Source organism: Amphiura filiformis, chromosome 1 (assembly GCF_039555335.1).
Source record: "Amphiura filiformis chromosome 1, Afil_fr2py, whole genome shotgun sequence".
NCBI classification, from domain to species: Eukaryota; Metazoa; Echinodermata; class Ophiuroidea; order Amphilepidida; family Amphiuridae; genus Amphiura; species Amphiura filiformis.
Window position 1 is genome coordinate 81,225,385 of NC_092628.1, and position 22,394 is coordinate 81,247,778.

The 22,394-nt window shown below is 37.1% G+C and overlaps 1 protein-coding gene across 1 annotated transcript in view; it reads left to right on the plus strand.

Moving 5' to 3' along the window:
* The window catches only part of LOC140154518 (uncharacterized), a 69,691-nt gene that overhangs the window by 45,818 nt on the left and 1,479 nt on the right, over positions 1-22,394 (plus strand). The window contains exons 6-11 of the mRNA XM_072177090.1: positions 484-673; positions 13,057-13,244; positions 14,968-15,869; positions 17,432-17,542; positions 17,956-18,097; positions 18,703-18,755. Of these exons, the coding sequence (XP_072033191.1) occupies positions 484-673; positions 13,057-13,244; positions 14,968-15,869; positions 17,432-17,542; positions 17,956-18,097; positions 18,703-18,755 (1,586 nt within the window). The remainder of the gene's footprint in view (positions 1-483; positions 674-13,056; positions 13,245-14,967; positions 15,870-17,431; positions 17,543-17,955; positions 18,098-18,702; positions 18,756-22,394) is intronic.

Here is a 22,394-nt window from a genome sequence, read left to right on the forward strand (position 1 = left end):
TGACTCCAGTTGAAATCTGCAGCGGGAGACTAGAAAAGCCTATTTTGGGATTCTGTAGAAGCAAATATTGACCCACAGTTTGTTATAGTGCACTGTAAAAGTGGAAAATTTCACGCTACATTTATATTTGCGCTTTTGGCAGGCCAAGCTACAAAACATGAAAATAACAACGCACAAATATATTCCTTTTGTGTATAGGCCAATGTAAGGAAACTTAGAATCGCAAATTTAAAAACAAAGAAAACAGTTCAACATTGGCAAAGCGCAAAAAATTAATCACACGAAAATTTCCACTTTTACAATAGTGTATTGTGAACATGACAGGTGATAAAAGTGTAGATGTCCTTATACAGTCTTCATTTGCCTTCTCATCAATGTCAATATTAAATACTGGTATAGGTAATTAAGCATGTATAATACTAATAGTGTTTGGACAGAAACCGATTGTAATATTATAGATTTTCTCTTTTGTCATCTCAACAGAACTTTATCAGCTCTCCTGCAGACCTTAACGATCGGTGATATTAACGAGCCCGATAATGACGGGATGACGGCACTGCATTGGGCAGCATTCCACAATCGTCCGGAACATGTACAGCTGTTGATGTTGAGAGGAGCTGATATATACAGTGCAGATGTGGATGAAAAGACTCCACTTCATTGGGCTAGCCAGGTATTTATTGGGAAACATGGAGAAATACTAATACCTTTATTTGTTTCACTGATGATAAAGAGAACATCAGTCAAAAAGGTCGAAAAGATGCCTCCAGGAAATAACAATTTCAATCTCTGTTGAATCTCAAATTTCCACTATGTGGCTATCAAAAATATGAACAAGAAAAACAAATATAGACAGAACCAAAAGAAAATAATATATATATAATCAAAACAAGTGACAAAATAATGGATTTTAATCTTTCCCCAGAGCAGCCAGCGCACATAAACGGTGAAAAAAACCCCCAAAACCAGTGCATCTGGCCGGATTCAAACCGGCAACCTTCATAATTCTAGCACAACGCTCTAACCAATTGAGCCACAGAGGCACTCTGGAGAAGAGCGGAAAATATAGGTGTATAGGTAAATCTTTCGCTCTTTCGTACCTATGGCTCAATTGGTTAGAGCGTCATGCTAGTATTACGAAGGTCACTGGTTTGAATCCGGCCAGATGCACTGTTTTTTTCTTCTTCAACGTGTATGTGCGCTGGCTGCTCTGGAGATGGGGAAATATTAGAATCTGTCATCCTATCAACCCAGAGAACTAAGTAACCTTTCAAGTGACAAAATACAAACAAACACAAAATTGCAAGCAAAAATCTTCCCCAAGAGAACATTTTGGATTATTTGAAAACAAAATAAATTGTGCGAAATGATCAATATTTACACTAAAATCATAATGAATGAATAACAAAGTTGTAGTCTATAAAATATGTGCCATTTTTACCTTATAGGAAATGTTATGTTTTTATATCCAATGCATCGATTGGATGCTATGAAAATTTATGCATATCAAATTTTCAACTAGGTGCTTTTCCTTTTATATTAGTATTTTGTTAACCTTTTGGTGTAGTGATCATGTTTCATTCAATCTATAGGCCTATATATATAGGAAAATGGGCAATCAAATATTACTGGAGCATATTGACAACAACAAAAAAAGCTATGATGAAATTGAATATGAAGGTATTGGGGAAGACAATTGATGTTCAGTGTATGCTGAACAGGTTGGATTACATCTGTTCTGGAGCACGTATTAAGGAAATCGGGGGACTGTTTGGGTTCCGGGTAACTTGCACTAAAGACAAAAAAACCTGTTATTTACCCACACATGCATCCCCACACATATTAGACATACTTGGATTGACCCTCAAGCGGGGATATCTCCAGTTGGAGATGACTTTACTTGCCTGTTAAGTGTGGTTCCCCAATTGCATTTGTGTGTGTCAAAACATCCTTAGTTGACAGGCAAATTGTTAGAACTCAAAAATTAGACAGTGTATGTAGACCAACTGGGGATAGTACTAAATATGAGACTGTCTATAGAGCAACTGGGGACAATACCCCCCTATTCTGTTTTTACACACACAGAGACCCAGTTGCATAGCTTTAAAGCACCAAATGGAACTGGAGATATCCTAGTTTGACTGTGTATCCCTGATTACAGGCAAATTTGTGTCATTCAGTCCCTGGTTGGATAGGGAAAACAAGTGCACCCCCACCACCACCACACCCCCAGCTCCCCCACATACACACACCCCTGAACGTTTTCACCAATAACCGTGGACCTGTATTGTGTGTGTGTGGTTGTTCACCGACAACCGTGGACCCACACACATACATATCATAATCCAAATGTTGACTTCTGTGTTGAATTATGAAAGTTAATTGACCAACTGTGGACCTGGTATTACACTTACGATAGAGGACTCTACCCCATATGTAAAGGTATGCTTTATATGACTCTCTGCCGCTGTGTTACGACCGTGGACGTCCACGGTTCGCTATGTGTGGTTTTTCACTACACAAGTGTGGACTCAAAGTCCACGTTTGTAGGTGAAAACAAACGCCCACCTACATCCTCACATTTGAATTATTTGCAAGACTAGGTAGGATAGCCTAGTAGAAGTAACAATTTAGAAAACAATTGTACTAAATCTGATTAATTATGATCCAATGGGCGTATGTACCACAATGAATTTGAATTGATTTTGAACAATTTGTGCTTAATTTCACAGCCCGTATCGATCTAAGAACATGTTTCTCAAGTACTTGATTCAGTTGGGTATTAATGACTTGCAAAATTGTGTTGCATTTAGCAATTGTACATTTTTATTAATACAAACTGTCAAAGTGAATGGCTTTTATGACATCATTGGGCAATGTCAACCTTGGATCAAATCATAGTTGCTATTGAAAATCAATGGGACATTCACTGCCAATCCTTACATCAATATCAAGGTGAATGGAAGGTGCTTTCCCCATTTTTATCGCTATAATAAAAATTCCTTTAAAAAAGGAATGGGGCACCCAAATGAGAACTTTGATGTGATGTGCTGAAATGTAACCGTTTGGGTTCAATTATCTTCTTTATAACAAGTGGATTGGTTTTAAATAGAAGGAGGAATAAAGCTCAATTGACCATTTTGGTTACTACTGTTAGGCAATGGTAATTCACAGTTATCAGCTTTTTATTTCTCTACCATTTTTATGCCTCCACCGCGAGGCATACTGTTTTTGCAATGTCCGTGCTTCCTTCTGTGCTTCCGTACTTCCGTCCGGATGTTGTATCTCTGGCAGGGATGGTCGGATTGACTTCAGATTTTCAGGATAGGTGGGTCATGGTCAGAAACCCTGGATACTTTTTTTGGGTGGGTTTGAAGGTCATATACTGAGGTCAAAGGTCATTTGAGGTCAACTTGTAAATTTGTTCTCATATGAACAGTTCAAATCCTATGGGTATGGAACTTGGTGGGTAGAGTCAACATTTAGAGCCAAATTTTTGGAAGGTCATTTTGGGGGCATCAGAGGTCATCCAGGGTCATCTGAGGTCAAGTTAGTACAAACTATCATATGGGCAGGAAACTTGGTGGATACAGTCAACATTTACAGCCAAATTTTTGGAAGGTCATTTTGAGGTCATCTGGGGTCACCAGGGGTCATCTAAGGTCAAATTAGTAAAAACTGTCATATGGGCATGGAACTTGGTGGTTACAGTCAACATTCAGGGCCAAATTTTGGAAGGTCATTCCAGGGTCATTGGAGGTCATCCAGGGGTCTTCTGAGGTCAAATTAGTACAAACTATCATATGGGCAGGAAACTTGGTGGATACAGTCAACATTTAGAGCCAAATTTTTGGAAGGTCGTTTTGGGGTCATCTGGGGCTACCCAGGGGTCTTCTGATGTCAAATTAGTTAAAACTGTCATATGGGCATGAAACTTGGTGGGTACAGTCAACATTTAGAGTCACATTTTTGGAAGGTCATTTGGGGGTCATCCAAGGTCACCCAGGGTCGTCTGAGGTCAAATTACTAAAAAATTGTATGGCCATGAAACTTGGTGGGTACAGTCAACATTTAGAGTCAAATTTTTGGAATTTTGTAAATTTGGTCTCATATGAACAGTTTTAAAATTCCTAATGCAATCAAACTTTGGTCAATGCTGCATTAAATTTAAATCGCCCCATGGTGGAGGCATCCCAGTCGACGCCTTGCGTCGAAAACCATGACGTTTCTAGTTTGCCCTGATGTGGCAATAACGTCAACACATTGTTGAGGCAGCTGTTCCGCGTTCACATCTGTGAAGCGTTTTTAAGCATATGCGTGTGTACATAGCGGTTTGAGGAAACACTAGTGATTTGAAGCTGCGCCCAATGAACTGCGGACTGACCTTACTGCCAAATCAGGGTGATCAATGGATATAAATGCCAAGCTATTGCGTCAATATCATGAATATACATCATACTTGTCCCAAGTTTTTTAAAAATGTCATATTTAGGGTAAATATGCATTTGACCAAAAACATTGGGAGCATTAATGAAACTCAGATTCTAATATCATTATTGGATATACATGTATGTTCAAATGACAAGAGATAATACAATTTGGAATAATGAAATTGAATTTCCTCAATTATTGAAAGTTTCATCAATTATTGATATACATATACAGGATATTAACTCTCTCCACACGGGTGTCGGCCACAGATGACAAGTTTTTAAAAAATTTCAAAATTCGAAAATTTCAGAACTGTTAATTTTCATGACCATACTTGGAATAAGCATGAAAAATACATTAAAATGAATCAAACAAGCCTAGTATTGGTTCAGTAGTTCTTAAGATAGGTCTTGAAATTTTGAGAAAATAAAAACAAAATATATCTCAAAACTTGAACTTTTTATGTTAAAGCATATGACTAGTACGCAGAGCATTCATAATCATGCATGTGATTAACTTAATGGCTATTTATTGGTACACCTGGAAACACTAGCTGTGACCTCATACAAATTTAAAGTGAATGTTTGAAGCATGGATAGGTATTAATATTGTCAACATTTTGTAAAGACAAATTGCATTTCTGTAGTTTTATGTAAGTATCGGGACAGAGTGGCAACAGGAGATGACAAAGATATATGGGGCTATGCAAAGTAAATTACTAACCTCTTGTTGCATTATACATAATAAGGAAAATAACTTCATTCAAAAACATCATGCTGTAGATATTAAAACCCCAACTCTCAAACTGCTTTTTGCAAAAGTGGAAGGAAAGAAGGAAGAAAGAAGATGAAGAGAAAAGTTGTTTTCCCCACCCGGAATTTGACCCACCCACACAACCACCAGCAGAATGGGTATAGCAAGCCATGTGTGTGACCGTCGCCCAGGCTGTCGCCCAGCAAATGGTTTTTTGCATATATATGTAGTTTGGCAGGATTACGCAATCGAATCACATGGGATGCCACTGGTCTTGCAGTTGCTTTGTGCCATATGGATTTTGTATGGTCTAGAAGCGTTAGGGCCATAGGGTTAAAGAGATAAAAATGTGTGAGTAGTTCAACTTCAAGACTAGGTGGGCAAATAGGCTCATAAAATAGCAGATAAGAGAGGAAAGGATGAGATGAAGGGAGGATGAATGATGAGTAAATGACATTACTTAAAAGAATGACACAAGTTGTAAGAAAAAGAAACCAATATTAAATGCTGAATATGGCTTTATCAGTCACATGATGATAATGACGTACGACAAAACATTTTCTCTGAAACACTACATGTAATGGCACAAAGACCATTAACAAAGGTGAAGAGAGCTCTCTGAATAGCTCTTCCATTTCAATTTCAAAGAAAAAATCATCTCTAAATATGATTAATCTTTTACACCTTCCTTTGTCTTGTCTTTTGGTTAAATTGTAAATGCAATTTATTTTGCTTAAGTTGCATTTTTTGTTGCTGGTAACTTCACCATTTTCAAGGAAAAGCTATTTTCATTAAATTCATTTCATTTCAAAAGGTCATTAGCCTTTCCCTACATAATGTGTTTGTTTATTTGCTTTCGCTATTCAAGGAACGCATATAGTGTACGTGCAAACTGAGCTAGATTTACAGCGCCAGTACATCAATCTTCCTGTACTCATTCTAACCCTAAAATTCGGACTAGCAGTGATTTGGACTGACGGTGTTTCGGACTGACAGTCACGGTGAGACCCCCCACCCACACCTTCTACCTTCCCCTAGACATTGGCAATGCTAGTACCACCAATGAGTCTGCAGTCAGCACCACTCAAACTATACCTGTTCAGGTCCAGAATTGTTAAACAGTAAAAGACAATATCTCCTCCCAGCTAGTGCATGAAATTATAGCATTATAGGTGTTTAAATATATATATAAATATAATATAATGTATTTGACAGGCCTATATAGATTGATTCATATCAGTTGAATTCTAGAGACATTATGTGAAAAACTGGTCTGTTTATGGAAACAACAAATGGCTTTTTAATGGCTCATGCCATGGTAACGCAATACACTGCTTACCAAATGACGTTTTTCCTCTGACGTCAGGTTCTTTCTTGTAATTTTTTTCTCAAATATTCAAGAAATATTATTAAGTCGCAATTTTAAACGATTTTATTGCAACAGAAAAATTAGATTGATAATTGGTAGAAATGTTGATTGGTTTTATGGTCATCTCTTTCTGGTGGTCTTTGTGGTGAAATTGGTGCTGTGTTAATTGGTTCTATGGTCTTTGCTTTCCAGTGGACATGTATAAGATAATCAAGAATTTTACTAAAAACTGTGTTGATTAGGCCTAAAAAAATTGTTTGATTGGGAACATAAAAAATAATTAGGGTAGGTCGGTGTGCATTTTTCTTCTTCTTTTTTTCTTTGTTACACACACTTTTTAAGCTGTAAATTTGGTATGATAAAGGCCTTTTTTTTTCTTTTTTTTTAATTTTAAATTTTTTTTGGCAAAAAATAGAAAAAACGTTTAGGGTCGGGCCTATTTGTAAATGACCACTTTGTAAAAATTGTTGCAAATTGGTTCAGTTAGCCACCAGTTCCAATATAACAATAATAATAATAAATAAGCATTTATAATGTGCCATTTATCTAGAAAATTAAATCTAATCGCAAAAACACAGATACAAATTACAAGCAAGAATACATAGTCATGTATACATGAAAACAGAGTTAACAAAAAGGATAGCTGAATAAAACAAATCAACTATCCAAATTGTTAGCTCTATACAAATTCATACAAAATACAACCAACATGAACCAAAAATCCTTAATACATAATGCGAAACAAAAAACATAGCAGTATATAAGCATGACAAATCAAACATTAGTTGACATATACGCAGCATTGAATAAGAAAGTCTTGAGTCCAGATTTGAACTGATCAACAGAAATTGATTGTCTCAGATTATAGGGAAGTGAGTTCCAAAGTTTTGGTGCAACAGTGGTATATGCAGTGGCAATGTTATAAGTGGCATGGGGGGAATTCAGTCAGATCTCTTGCCCTCCCAGTCACCCTCCTCCATAAAACCCAAAATTCCTAAACACTTATTGTGGCAAATTTGTTGATTTTTTACTCTCCTCTCCTCCTCCACTTTGACCATCCATACCCCCACCCCCACCCTGAGCTTCATATTTATTTATTTAAACCTATGATCTCTACACAAAATTAATTTTTGGACACAACTTAGACCTTCATCAGGTGACTGAAAACCAAAGTTAGGTATCAGTCTTAACAGCTAATCATGTGTTAAAGATTTCAACATAATTAGCTATAGTGTGTCTTGTCTCAAATTGAGAGTAACGCCATGTTGGATTTGGCGGCTGCAGTTTCGAATCAAATGCACACTAATCTAATCCCGATCCCGCAGGGTATACACACACATGTAGGAGAGCGATTTGTCCATACACTGACGATGCAATCGCCTATAGCACACTGATGGCATGCTGAGCTACTTTCAACCGCTCTCAACTTGAGACGAGACACAGTATATAAACCTTGACAATATATTGTCTATAGTTTCTAAATGCACTACTTTTTTTAAATACAGTGTATGTACCTGAACATCTATCCATCAAAATTTAATAATAACCATAATATTTCATAACTATACAGCTATATTAAAATGACATTGAAGTGAGCTAGACATTATTGCTTCGGGGAAATCTTGATTGCGTTATGATGTTTCATAATTTACCATTCATAGCCATGTTAATTAGCTCTATGAGCATTCACATGTCTGATAGGGGATTTCTTTTTCTGCTAATATCTTTGGGGATTTGGATAGCTTGATCACATGTTGTTTCATTATGGAATAATATTAACTATGTGCTCACCTGTGGCAATTATATGCTGGTTGTTGATATATCTGGCAATAAGCAGTTGAATGCACTGCAAGAACTGCAAAGCTATGTCTTAAAATGAGTTTTTTTGTAATCATTGGAAAAGGGTGACTCCATTAATTGGAGAGGAATCTCAAGACAAAGAAGATAGCAATATTTAAAAAAAATCTATCATGCTTATTCTTTGCAAGGTTTTCTGTTGTTGTTGTTATTTGGACAGCGATCATTTGTTATCTTTCTTTCTTTCCATCTTTCTTTCATTCCTTTTGTTTCATCCTGCATTTCCTTCCTTAGTTTTTTCCTTGATTTTTTTACATTCTTTCATTCATTCTTTCTTTCATTAGCTGCATTATGGGAACTTTCATGTAATGGTGGCAGGGGCGGAGCCACAGTATTTTGTTAGTGGGCAATATAAATGTGAATGTATGAAAGCTAGGTTATAATTTGTGGCGTCAGCGACACCCGTCGTGTCAGCGATGTAGGGGATGTGTGAGTGCCCCCTCAGAAGTTGGAACAAGGTCTTCGAAAAACACTGCTCTCGTTGGCTTCTATGGGATGCAGTTACTTTAATTCGCTGTCAAAGTGACGTAATAAATCAGAATAACTACCATAGCAATAAATAAATATAATTGTGAATATATCGCCCTGCACTACAACCAGGTTGCACTCATTACCTGTGTATGTCTGCAATCATAGATTTAATACAACTCCGATTTCCATGAAATCTTCACAGTGTATATAAACATGTTTTATTCCATATAATGGAGATTTTGGAAATAAGTAACTTATGATGCTGATATTTATTATTATCATCCTTCTCATTATTTACATATTAAATGCACTAATCATTTTGAGTATGACTGAACAGTAGAGAGTATAGTAAGTTACCATAGCAGCCATCTAAAATGCTTTTATGATCTCAATTGCTGATATTTCCATCATTAAATTACTGTTAAATGTCAGCAGGTCATTGCAATAGCTCACCAATGGTGATATTAGATCCAATTTTACTTTGGACTTAACAAGATTGGGGCTCAAAAGTGGTCCTGACATACAGTACATGTTTCATGCCAAATGGAACTTGTCATCCTAGATTGTCAATGTTATGAACAGTGGCGGTGCCAGGAATTGGGGGGGGGGGGCATTGGGGGTACAAAGTGAATTTCAGGGGGGAATCAACAAATTTTGTGTAAAATTGCCGCAAAAAGTGGACATTTTTGTAATTTTGGGTTTTTACTGGGGTAAACAGGGGGGAAAGAGTTCTGACTGGGGGCATTTGTCCCCCATGCTCCCCATATAGCACGGCCACTAGTTATGAAATTGTGCAAATTATTTTAGTTTTTACAGATTTTCTCCAAAATTTTGGGGAAATTTCAAAAATTTTGGCTAGATTGAGACAAAATTGGGCTATTTTCCAAAAAAATCTGAAAATGTTTGAAAAAAGGACCCATCCATATACCAAAATTGGCCTAGAAAATGTTGTCATTGCCTATACCAAAAGGCCAAAAATGCTGCCCATGTTTGCGGGACATCCCTGTATGGTCATTTGTACTGGGTACCCCCTCACCCGGGTGTTTATAGATGACCCCAATCTACACCAATCCAAATAAATCTGGCTCATGTACGTAGGTTGGTTCCATTACTATTGTTTCATGAATTACATCGCATCTGGCCTCCAAGAATCTTGGAATCCAATTATTGTGAAAATTCAATCCAATAAGATGCCCTATTTATGTCTTTTAATACCCGCTTTTTATCACTTCAGGGAAGTAGAGCCACAATTAAATGTATGAAAATTGAACATGATAAAATCCCTGGATAAAATATGTATCTTGAAATGAAATTTGAACAATACATTGTGGTATTCCATTTAAAATCCACACTACCCCTGTGGAAGAATTAGCTAAAGTATCCTACAGTGGGAGTATGAGTTTCAAATAGAATAGGCAAATGGTAACTTCCATTTAAAATACTCACTCCAGTTGTGGAAGATACAGCCAGGTAAAGCCATACTACAGGAGGGAGTATGCATGTGTTTTAAAATAATTAACCCTGACATTTGAAAAACATTTAAAGAAATCTTCGCAGGGGTAGTGTGGATTTTAACTGGAAAGGCCCATTGTGCTTGAACCGATATGAACCACTTTGAGGAAAAACAACCATAATTTATACAGCAAAAGGTTAAACAATAATGCACAAAAAAAATGAAAACTACAAAGAAAACTTGAAAGAAAAGTGAAGCAAGTGAAGAAGGAAGGAAGGAAGGATGGAGACAGGATAGTGAACAATCCAAATGCTTGAAGAAATATGCATCACATCAAAATGTGGCAATTGTCTTCATGCTAAATGAAGCTGCAGATTTCTTAACCAAGTTAAATAGCTGATATTGTTTAAAGTGACTAGTACTCCTCCCCCATTGATGTCAAGATGTAAGATGGTGGTTTTTTGTGACAATTTAACTCTCTCCACATGGATGTCAACTGCAGATGACAAGTTTCAGGGGTTTTTTAATTCAAAAATTTCAGAATTGTAAATTTTCATGTCCATATTTAGAATCAGCATGAAAAATACATTTAATTGAGTACAAACAAGCCTAGTATTGGTTCAGTGGTTCTTAAGATAGCACTTTGAGAAAATATCTCAAAACGTGGACTTTTTATGTTGAAGCCTATATGGCTAGCATGCAGAGAATTAAGTACACATTCTGCATTATGTTATTTGAATTTTCTTACACATTTTATATTATCTTTAAATTCTGTCAACTGCTATGTTTTGATATGATGGGTCACGTTATATTTATAAAACCATTAATGTTTATGCTTATCAAAATTACATCACCATATTTATAGAATTTCATTGCACAAGCAATTACTGCATCCAATATATTTTATCGGTTATTACAATGTTTCATATTCACTGTCTGTAATTATGTAATTCAAGAATATGCCCATGACCATTCTCTTTTCAAAAATGTCCATCAATTGTATTTTTGTTATTACATGTTTCTTGTGGATTGGCCACTGGCAATAAATTGAAGAAAAAATTTTATTCAGATATTGAATTTTTTTTCTGATAAATTTATTTATAGAATGAGTTTGTATGGTGAATGGTGTAGTTAATACATTGTTATTTAAGAGTGAAATGCATTTGTGATAAGTGAGTTATAGTGTTATAGTAGCAGAAGGAAACATTTATTTGTTTTTTGTTTGTTAATGCACACATCAATAAGTCAGTATTATACTCATAAAATTCTCTACACACACTTGTGTGTATCCCATTTTGCATCAATTCATGATGTTATGAGTCAGGACCAAAGCAAAGGGGTGGATGGTATAGGAGTAGCCATGTTTGCTCCAATTTTTTGACAAATTCATTACATATTTCTTTATAATATCATGCAATTTGGAGCAGAAACCTTGTTTTTGCTACCCAAATTATTGATGGCTGCCTCAATATTTTTGACATAAATTTCACCCCTATTTGGGACCGTTCACAAACACTTGTTAGGGGGGCCTGATGCAAAAAGCCGGGGGGGGTGGAAATTTTTTGCCCCTCCTTAAAAAATGACCACAAATTTTCCTGGGAAAATTGAGTTTATATGCTTTTCTAGACTGTGGGGTTGACCTATAATTTTCATGTCAAAAAGGGGGGCCCTGAAATTTTTGAGGTCTGGAAAGGGGGGGGCCTGTAAAATTTTTATGATGATTTTTTTTTGCATCAGGCCCCTAACAAGTGTTTGTGAACGGTCCTTATGAATCTTGCCTTTTAGTTGCATTAAATGTTTTATTCAGAGGTAATGAGCTAAAGTCTGCATACCTTTCTCGAGTCAGTAATTTAGATATTGTTTTTCATTGTATCTCTAAATGTAATGATGTGAAGTATATAAAAGTATACATTTTCAGAAAGGAAATGATGCAAGGATTCCAACTAGCATAACAAATTCTTGCAAAAATCTCAAAATTTGATTTGATTTTACTGACTCGAGGAAGATATGGACTATATATTGTGTGAATTAAAGATAAGCGAGAAGTTTATGCTCATAAGAAAGGGCTGAATGATGTAATGATGAGTGAATCATTCATTGAGCCATTCATTCTCTCACTAACTCACTGAACTCAAATGAGCGAGTGAGTGTATTAAAGCAGCCAATCAGAAAAGCTGTTACAAAAGTACGAAACATGCATTGATTGTGTATATTGTGCACTCCGCATTACACGCACAGTGTTTTCATGCACGTTCAAGCGTCGCGAGGATTGATTCACTTTTCGGGCGGTTGATGCATTTATAGTTGCTTCTGTTTTCCAACATTTTTAGTGATAATTTGTTATATAAAAAAAGTAAAAATCATGTGTTTTTTCTTCTCATGTATGAAATAGATTAATAAACTTGTATTACTTATTGCTCGAGAAATTAGACAAAATAATGCACGCGGGCTGATGTTGATGCGTCTAATGCACGAGCCCCGAATAAGTAATACGCGTTCATTAACCTATAAGTATTAATTGTTGAGTGATATAGTGTTAAGTGTGAATGAGAAAGTGAGTGAATGAGCAAGTGAGTGAGTGGATGAGTGTTAGAATTGGTGAGTAAGTACATGAGTAAGTAGTGGGTAATGTGTAAAAGTAAGGAGTCGGGTAAAGGTCATTGATTATTAATCAATGTGTGTACTTAGATAATTTCTACTCATTTCAACTTTGTTCTTGCAGAATGGTTGCCTTGCATGTTGCTCAATAATGGCCAAATGTCGTAGTGGTGGTGCTCCTTTAATCAATGCAATGGAGGGCTCTGGCAAGTCATGCATTCATCTAGCAGCTGCAGCTGGATATAGTGAAATCTTGGAGGAATTTACTGATATTCCTGGAGTAGATTTTGAAGCATTAGATCCAGATGATAGGTAAGTGAAAGATACATAGAGAATAGGCAGGGGGGAGCTCAAATACAAGTTGTTTTGATTTTGAAAATAAAGTTTTGAAAGATAGAAGAAATTTCATATTTCTAGTACAATAAAGCACTGTGGACGTTTCAAAGTCTTGCAGACTTCTTTCTCAACACTACAGTTGTTGTGACGATCTTCTGTTTACCGCAGATGATACTGGGTGCTCAACACGCGGTTGCAAGTTTGTTTTCTAAAAAGACGGATGCATGACTAAGATTGTCTTTCTCAGCACTACTGTTGTTGTGACGATCTTCTGTTTACTGCAGATGATACTGGTTGCTCAGCATGCGGTTGCCAATTTGTGTTCCAAGAAGATGCATGACTAAGATTTTATTGCCCCTCGTCTCTGTTCATGATGATGTTTTGCTTCCTGATCTGTATTGCTTATTTTATCCATCGTTTATATCTGTCCGCTTCTTTGCTTAACACCTTAGCCTCCCAACAATAGTATTGAGAAAGAAGTGTGCAAGAATTATAAACTTCCACAGTGAGTACTGCTTTATTGGACTAGATAAAATATCTTCTACTATGTTTAAACAACAGTCCTGATGGATATAGAATTGCAGATTCATACGTAGTGGTAAATGAAATGAAAGTCATTAAATTAAACTTCAACACTACTTGTTTATTTTGCTTACCGGAAGCGCTTTTGAGGAACTTCCTCGTCATCAGTTAGTTAGCTCTGATGTTTTCTTGGAAACGGATAGAGACCAACCTGATCAGGTGACATCACACTTGTTGACGTCACCAAACCCAGCGACACCAGGGGCAGGAAACTTGCGACTTTGGTGACGTCATCAAGTGTGATATCACCTGATCAGGGTGGTCTCTAGCCATTTCCAAGAAAACATCAGAGCTAACAACATCTGCTGATGATGAGAAAGTTCCTCGAAAGTGCTCCCGGTAAGTGAAATAAACAAGTAGTGTTGAAGTTAAATTTAATAACTTTCAGTCCTGATGAAGTTTTCATTAAAGTTTTAAAAGATTTTTTAAACACATGCAACATGTACATTATGTTGGCATACACAATTAGAAATGCTACCTCACCAATATTGGTGCTTTAGGATGGCAGTGTAAAAAGTGTGTCATTTGGTCATCACATCGATTATGTACAGTCTGTTACCTGGTGCAAGTAACTATAATTGTCTAGCCCATTTTCTGACTGCCTGGTATTTGTGGATAGCTATAATGGATGTGATGCACATGTAAGGCATCTTTCACACTGTAATACTTTCCTAAGTAATATGTTATGTCAGGTCTTGCTTGTGTGTATCTCTCTAGTATCCGTAATGTGTCATTTATGAGCGAATCTGTGTCAGTGTTTCACACATTCTGTTTCAATTTTGATCTTTGATACAAGTAGTATGTGTCACAATCCATAGAGGCCAAAGGAGGCATTTGTGAAAATTGAGTTACTACATATTCATAATCACTACCTTAATTATATAAACATAAATCATATACTGCAAACACTAAAGGTCTGGCATACATGGTTCTAAAGTTATAATGAAGTTTTGTGATGCCTATTTTCTTCTGTATTTTGTTGTTGTTGTTTTTTACTCCATATGTTTGCCTTTATCTCAATTTTAAATTTCCCGTTTTTGGCCTCCAACGACCAGAATGTGCCACATATGGGCCTATACTTTGATTTGAACAGATACTATATCTTTTTTATCCATAGAACCCCTCTGCATTGGGCAGCAGTATCCGGACAAGAGGATTGTGTGAAATTTGTCCTGGAACTTGGAGTCATGCATTCACCAAGAGATATAAACAATTGTACACCGCTAGATTATGCCAAACAAGCCAACAAACCTGATTGCATTAAGGAACTTTTAAAGGTAGGAGCTGAATATGGAATTACTCAGTCACCTGCGAAACAAGCCAAGGAAAACACAAAAGATGGCACACCATCGAGGAAGAACAGTGCACAAGGCGCAAGAAAGAAGAGATTTGGATTTTTAAGCGACATTTTCTCCCGAACTAAAAATGGTTTGAGAAGTAAGCAGTCATCTGTGGATTCAACGGAGGAAAATGCTACCGTAATGGAAGCTAGCGACAATATGGAAATGGAGAACAAAACAGACTCGGAGAGACCAGCGGAAACCAAAAATAGTGATAATGATGATCATTCTGTTGATTGTAATAGTCAAGAAAAAGAACTTCATGAAGGACATATACCTGTGCAAAAAAAGAGAACCTTAATAGCTAGTGCCGATGTGTGTGATTCTAAAAGTAGTTATACGGGTCAGAGGTCACTCTCTGCTGAGTCAAAAGATTCTGTTGAACTCCCTGCGGCATGTAGGAATAGATCAGCAAGTATACCTTCATCTGTATTATTATCATCATCAACTTCATCATTAGAGAATAGAAATCCTTCTCCTATAGATAAACTACCATCCTTTTCACATCATATATTACTGCCTTCTACTGCTCCTAAGACGTGTGCTTCTGGTGCTACAACAAAGGGACAGGCTGGTTTCCTGGGTGAACCTATCGTTGGGTTGAGACCTTTGTGCCGTGATCTTCCTGATGCTGTGACAGTGCAGAGATGTGCACAGGAAATACTGGATGCACAGAGAGGTAGGTATTCGTCATCATAGTGAATACGCCACTACCTTAGTTAATGTTTTACGCTTGGTTTGCACACATGTTAGCAACACATTGACTTTGTGTTGCGATGATTTGATCATGGTTCCGAACACAGATAGCATAAACCAGTTGACCTAGCAATGATTGATTTTGACATCACACTATACGAAGGCGAATACAAAAACATTGCTTTTTAGCAGAGAAAAGATAAGAACTGTAATTAAAGTGAAGACATTTATGCAGAAATTGTGTGCATTAGGAAAAAAGGCTAATTGGAGGCGTTTTAAATCTGCTATGGAAACGTCACTTGGTAATTGAATACTAAGAAAATTCATTTGAAAATATCAAGTGACAAAGAGTTGTTGGATGTCTTTATTTTTAGCTTTCAGTTGTGAGACAATTCATTTCATACAGATGGCCCCAAAGCAGATGCTCATGTTCTAAAAGATCACCAGACGTAACAGTAAAAATTGGATGCTGGTATAATTGTTTAAAGTTAAAATGCATTTTTATTACGTACTGGTCATTTTGCTGTTTGGTTATACACATGATGTTGTTTCAGTTACAATCTGTTAGCATAATAACACTTGCATATTGAGCTAATCTCGTAGGAGAGATACACACATATTTTCATTTAAATGTTTTACGATTTTTCACCGTTTCCGGCGTATCAAATCTTATGTTGGTTCAGAAGTCACTTAAAAATCTGAAAAAGGTATTAATATATACTTTTGCCCTAATTTGTAGGAAACATTTCAATGTATAAGCATACTAGGTTTGAAGAAGCTACCATTAATAGAACCAAAGTTATAAGAGCGGAGGTAGAATATATTGAATGACCCTTATACAAATAGGTTGTATCAAAATGCTTTAATAGTTACATTCAAAAAAATTTTGCTGCAAAAACATTCTCACATAATATCCATTGCAGCAAGTGTTGACAAAATATTTGGCAAAAATGTTTGCCCCAAAAAGAAGTTTACAGTAACATTTTTGAAAATGTAACTTGACACTTGGTAAATTAGGCTTTCATCAATTTGCCTTTTGAGCTTGCTACATGGCCAGAGTGTCTAGCCAATCAATCATTTCAAATCACTGAGGCAAAAATGATGTCGCTTTTGTGAGTTAAAGAAATCTCAACTTCCCAGCGATGTTGCTTGACACGTGACACTGACGTGAATGCATTAACCAATCATTTCCAACCAACTAGCTGGATCTATTATTTTGCAAATTAATTTCTCTTTTTCGATTATTAACTTTCGGTGATGAATTAATTCAAAGCAATAATTATTGACGCGATATGTTCTAAACTGGATTTTGTAATTGTCGTCTGCGATCGCTCTCTCGCTGTGATGAGTATAAATGCAAAAGCGATGAGTGATGCATCGCAAAATTTGGTGATTGCCAATCACTTTCCAAAAGCGGTGCATCGCAATCGCTCAGCGATCTAGTATAAATTCAGCTTTACCCTTTTACACATGTTAAAAGAGGTAATCTTCCCCCTACAGGACAGACTGTTGTTTAACATCTTTTGTGTGTTTGTTTATTTGTAGGTCTAATGACAGGGAAGGATGAAGGTGATACTGGCACAGCAACTAGAAGTCTATCTCATATGAGTCTTGTAACAGCACCAAAATTAGCACCATTAAGTCCAAAAGTACTAAGTAAGTAAGATTCAATTGTTTTCTCTTTTCAGCACAAAAATGAATTGCACACAAATTCCTTCATCCAGGAGTGAATTTTATGCAATCTTGACCAAGGTCAACATTTTCATTTGTTGCTGTATTTGATACATTGAGCATTCCTTTATAAGAGCAGTTTCAAGTTCAAACATGTGGCCAATGAGTGTGTGTTTGTGTGGAACTATAACACGGTCTTTAAAAGCTCAAATAGGTACATTTTCAAATTTTTAAGTGGACAAATGTCTACTTTGTGATAGCTGTAGGAAAACAATGCATGTTCAAAATTAATGAAAGGCTATTTGTGAAGGAAAATAAGGTTATAGTATAACTTCATACTGAATTTTACACTTTGTCTTTAAGTTAATAACACAGCAATGTCAATGTTCTTTTTGTAGGCAAATCATCTCGCTGGCCAAGTGGTGGAATTCAATCAGATGGTATTTCAGCTGATGTCCAAACATGGCATTCCACTGAATCACTCACCTTTGAACTAGGGTCAGAGGTTACAGGTCAGGGTTCAGGAACAGAAAATATAGGGTAAGCTAAATCTTATTTTGCCAATGTATCATCATCTTTACTCAGTGCTGACTCTGGGGCAATCATACATTGAATCATATGTTGTGTGCCTCTCATCCTAAATTTTGACTTATTTGGAGTCTTCAGAATGAATCTCCAATGGTCTATTCAAAGAATCTTGTCACACACATTTTTTTAAAGAATCACCTAATGACCTTTCTTTTTTATAATATACCATGTTAGTGTGTTACATTTTTTGAACATAATTATTTTTATGAATGGATCAGAATCATGACACAGGTCACCAATGTCATCCAGACTCTGAAACAAAAGAAGTGGTCTTGTGCTGTCACCTATCTAGAACATCAGATGGACGATGGACCAAACTGGTTACAGAATGGATACCTAGAAATGGTACCTGGCACCCAGGAATTAAGACAGAAAGTTAGATGGAGAGATGAAATCACAAAATTTCTTGATGTAACCTGGATGAGAAAGACGTGGAATAAATCAAGAGTGGTGTCACCTTGGAGAGGCCTTCACCCTGCAGTGGGTGATGATGATGATAATTTGTATAATCTATTGATGTCGTTTGTATGTTTTATTTCTATTCTTCATTTGTGCAGATTGAGAAGTAATCGGTTTGATGTTCTAGACCCAATAGGTGGACAACCCAAAGGTAAGATTATAATATGTATATACCCTAATGCCCTGAGGGTCGTGTGGTTGGATGTGCCTATTGTCGGTCACATCACATACAGACCTTTGTTTGTTTGTTTGTTTTATTTCTTCTTTTGCCCGGGTTACTCATTCAGTGGATGTTTTAAGGTATCCTCTGTTCTTCCATGAGGCCCAGGGGACCTATAAGTTTAATACTATTTTAAACAATCGTTTCACATACAGAGCTATAACTTGAATACCATGTTGCGCAATGTTACTCGAAATATTGGCATGTAGAATTCACCAAAATTAAACGTTCAAGTGTCTTCTTCATAAAAAATACTCTTTGAGGAAAATTAATTTAGCAATAAATAAGTTTGAAGCTAAATCTAACACCAGTATTTTATAGCTCTGCATGTGAAACATCTGTGTCCGTTTTCGTATTGAACAGTATATGATGTGACTGACGTTTTGTGTTGCCGCACTCAAATTGAGGCACCCAGGCAATGGTATTTTTTAGCATACAGTGAGGTTGGGGTTAATTAGATTAGATAAATACAAATTCAGTCTTTGAAAGCTTCTGCACACCGTCAGATTAAACACAAATATTAATTAAACAAAATTTCAACAACTCTTCCTATACCTTTGTACAGGAGCCAACCGTTGTTAATCCGTGATGAATCCACAGTTCAGTAGCGTGATACGCTGAACGCAAGGTTATAAGTGACGCTGCGTTCGCATGAGCGCCAAAATTCGCCTTGGCTGGAACATATGCGTAAACATAAACTCTCTTATGTTGGCGGTAGCAGCTAAATATTACCGCTTTATTCTTAAGTTTTATTGCTGATATCAACAGAGAAATACCGCGATCTTTTTGTAAGATTGATTGGATATTCCAAATGAAAGAATCATGTGAATTAGACATCTTTACCTTGTTTCGTTGTTGAAAGGATTCAATCATGTTTCACCATTGTTCATCACCGATTAACAACTCGCGTCCGGCGCGTCTGCGTGGTTTACTTCGCTGCCCTCGGGAAGTAAACCACTCAGATGACGCGGACGCATCGTTGTTAATCGGTGATGAACAACGGTGAAACATGATTGAATCCCTAAGTAGCAGTGTTGGAGGACTCGGGACTCGGACTCGGACTCGAGTCCGGACTCGAGTCCTTTTTTCAAGGACTCGGACTCGGACTTGGACTCGGGAGCTAAGGACTCGGACTCGGACCCCAAGGACTCGGGACTCGGCTCCGAGTCCTCCTCGAGTCCGCAAAATAGGTCTTTTAGGTCTTTCATTGTAAACTTCCTTGCTTGATCAATGATCACATCACATGATTACTTTAAGTAATTTTGCATGCAATTAGATTCAGTTTGTAAATAAAAGTAGGCCTACAACCAAAAAGCAAGATTGCTTTCAGTTATATCTTTATAAATGGTATTTAATCATAATAATTTGTTTTGACATGACTGCTTTGTTAGACGCAAGTCTAGATTGTAGCCTACATGAATAATAATACCCTGGGATGGGGCACTCAAGTTAAATTTTGGTAGGGGTGTGTGGCGCCGAACTTTGGGAACTAAGAACTGATTTGTGGGCAAAATAGGGGCTTGATGAACTGAAATTTCAACATTGAACTGGAACATGATGCAAATGTGGGTCTTAAGGAACTGCCGGAGAGCCTGAACATTAGGGACCCTTGACCGCCGCACATACCATACCCGTACCACCTTTACATGTGAGTGACCACCCCCATCCCCGGAATAATACTGCATAGGCCTACAGCCAGATCCAACACCCCTTCGATTAGCACCTGACGGTTGGTACTGCCGTCATATTTTTATTGTCATAATGCATCTTTTGCTCTCTTAAAAACACAAGCCTAATAAGTTACTGTGAGTCTGTGATTATTCTGTTTCCAAGGTATGCTACACATTAAAGGGCTGAGCAAATATTATGAGCATTGGGGGAAGGTAAAATTGGGGGTAAGAATTTTTTGGCCGATCGAAAGGGAGGGTGGAAGCCATTTTTGGCAAACCGAGAATTTTTGGCACATACGGGCTCCTTTCAAATAAAACGCCTAAAAGGCTTATAGAAAACAGTACGGAAACGCTTACATATGCAAATTTCCCTGCTCGCTGCACTCGTAACATAATCTAAACCATTAAGATTTGTAAATTGGAATCCTAAAATATGGCATGTGCAAAGGGGGGGGGGGGTGCAAAGATTTTTGGCAAGCCGGGAGGGGGGACAAGCGATTTTAGGCAGACTGAGAGGATAAGCATTTTGCAATTTCACCCTCCCGGGCTCAGATAATTATTGCACAGCCCCAAACAATACTAGGCATGCTAGGTGGGATGAGCAAATTATGTATTTACAAGAAAATGATATAGACCTAAAATTCTGGTTAAGTATGGGCCTACGTTGAGGTGAAAACCCGGGCTTGAATTTGATACATAAGGACTCGGACTCGGACTCGGACTCGAACATTGAGGACTCGGACTCGGCCTCGGACTCGGACTTCAGAAATTGGCAGGGACTCGGACTCGGACTTGGACTCGGACACCAAGGACTCGGACTCGGACTCGGACTCGGATGATGAGGACTCGACTACAACACTGCTAAGTAGATTTGTGTTTTTGAGAGGAAATAATTGGATTCACAGTTCAGATCTTGTAGGTCATAAAGTAAATGGACTAAAACCAATCATATGAAGTCTGAACTTGCTTCAAGACCTGCAGGGCTTGCATACTGGCTCATATACTGAGTTGCAGTTCAAGGTCACCTTAATTAAATTTGAGTCAAATAGCTTTTGAGAAATTGCATTATAAACCTGAAGGTCTTCGTTGCTGTATTCTGAAATTCAGGGAGAGTCTTGATGACAGTTCATTTTCCAAATGAAAGTACACACATATGCATATATCATTCAATAATTTTGATGGTGAATTTGAGGCAAGCCATCACATGAAGAAGGTTGGTGGTAGGAATGGGACTGTTTACGGATTGTGTCTTTTACCCTATTCTCAGTTTGTCAAGCTGCCATTCACGACAGAGGGGTCAGTTAAAGTAACCATATTGTGGTCCTGGAGGTCCTGGAAACCTATTTTATAATTTTAAGCACTACCTTCATAATATCAGGTTTGCTGGTGATCACTGCTAGTGAGCCTTTACTGAAGAGTGGCTCATGGAGCAATCGGAAGACTTCCATTTTGTTGCTGAAGAAGGTTTCAAAAAAAATTGCGACAGGTGTATTAAGTGACCATGTTCATGATTGAGATAGAAAGAAGTTGGCTATATAGTACTCTTTAAGTACCTAGTTCTACGAACTTATTGACAGCCCCTCATTCCTAGGCAGAATGATGCACACCAGGACATTTCTTACTGTTGCCTCCTTGATACCTACCCCATGTGTATAATTTAGAGACCAAAGTTTTCCGTTTTTTTAAAGGCAAATTCTGTTTTGTGAATTGCAATACCAGTTTCCACCAGTTTTCAGATTGCAAAATTGCACCCTCAACACAGACAGGCCTTTATTCTTAGCATGAATTCGGAGTGTTTAAGGCAAAGCAAAGCTTAAAATTACATTAATTAGTCTGACAAAGTCTTCTCTAAGTTATGACATGAACTGGTTTTCCACCAAAACGCTGAATTCCATTTTCT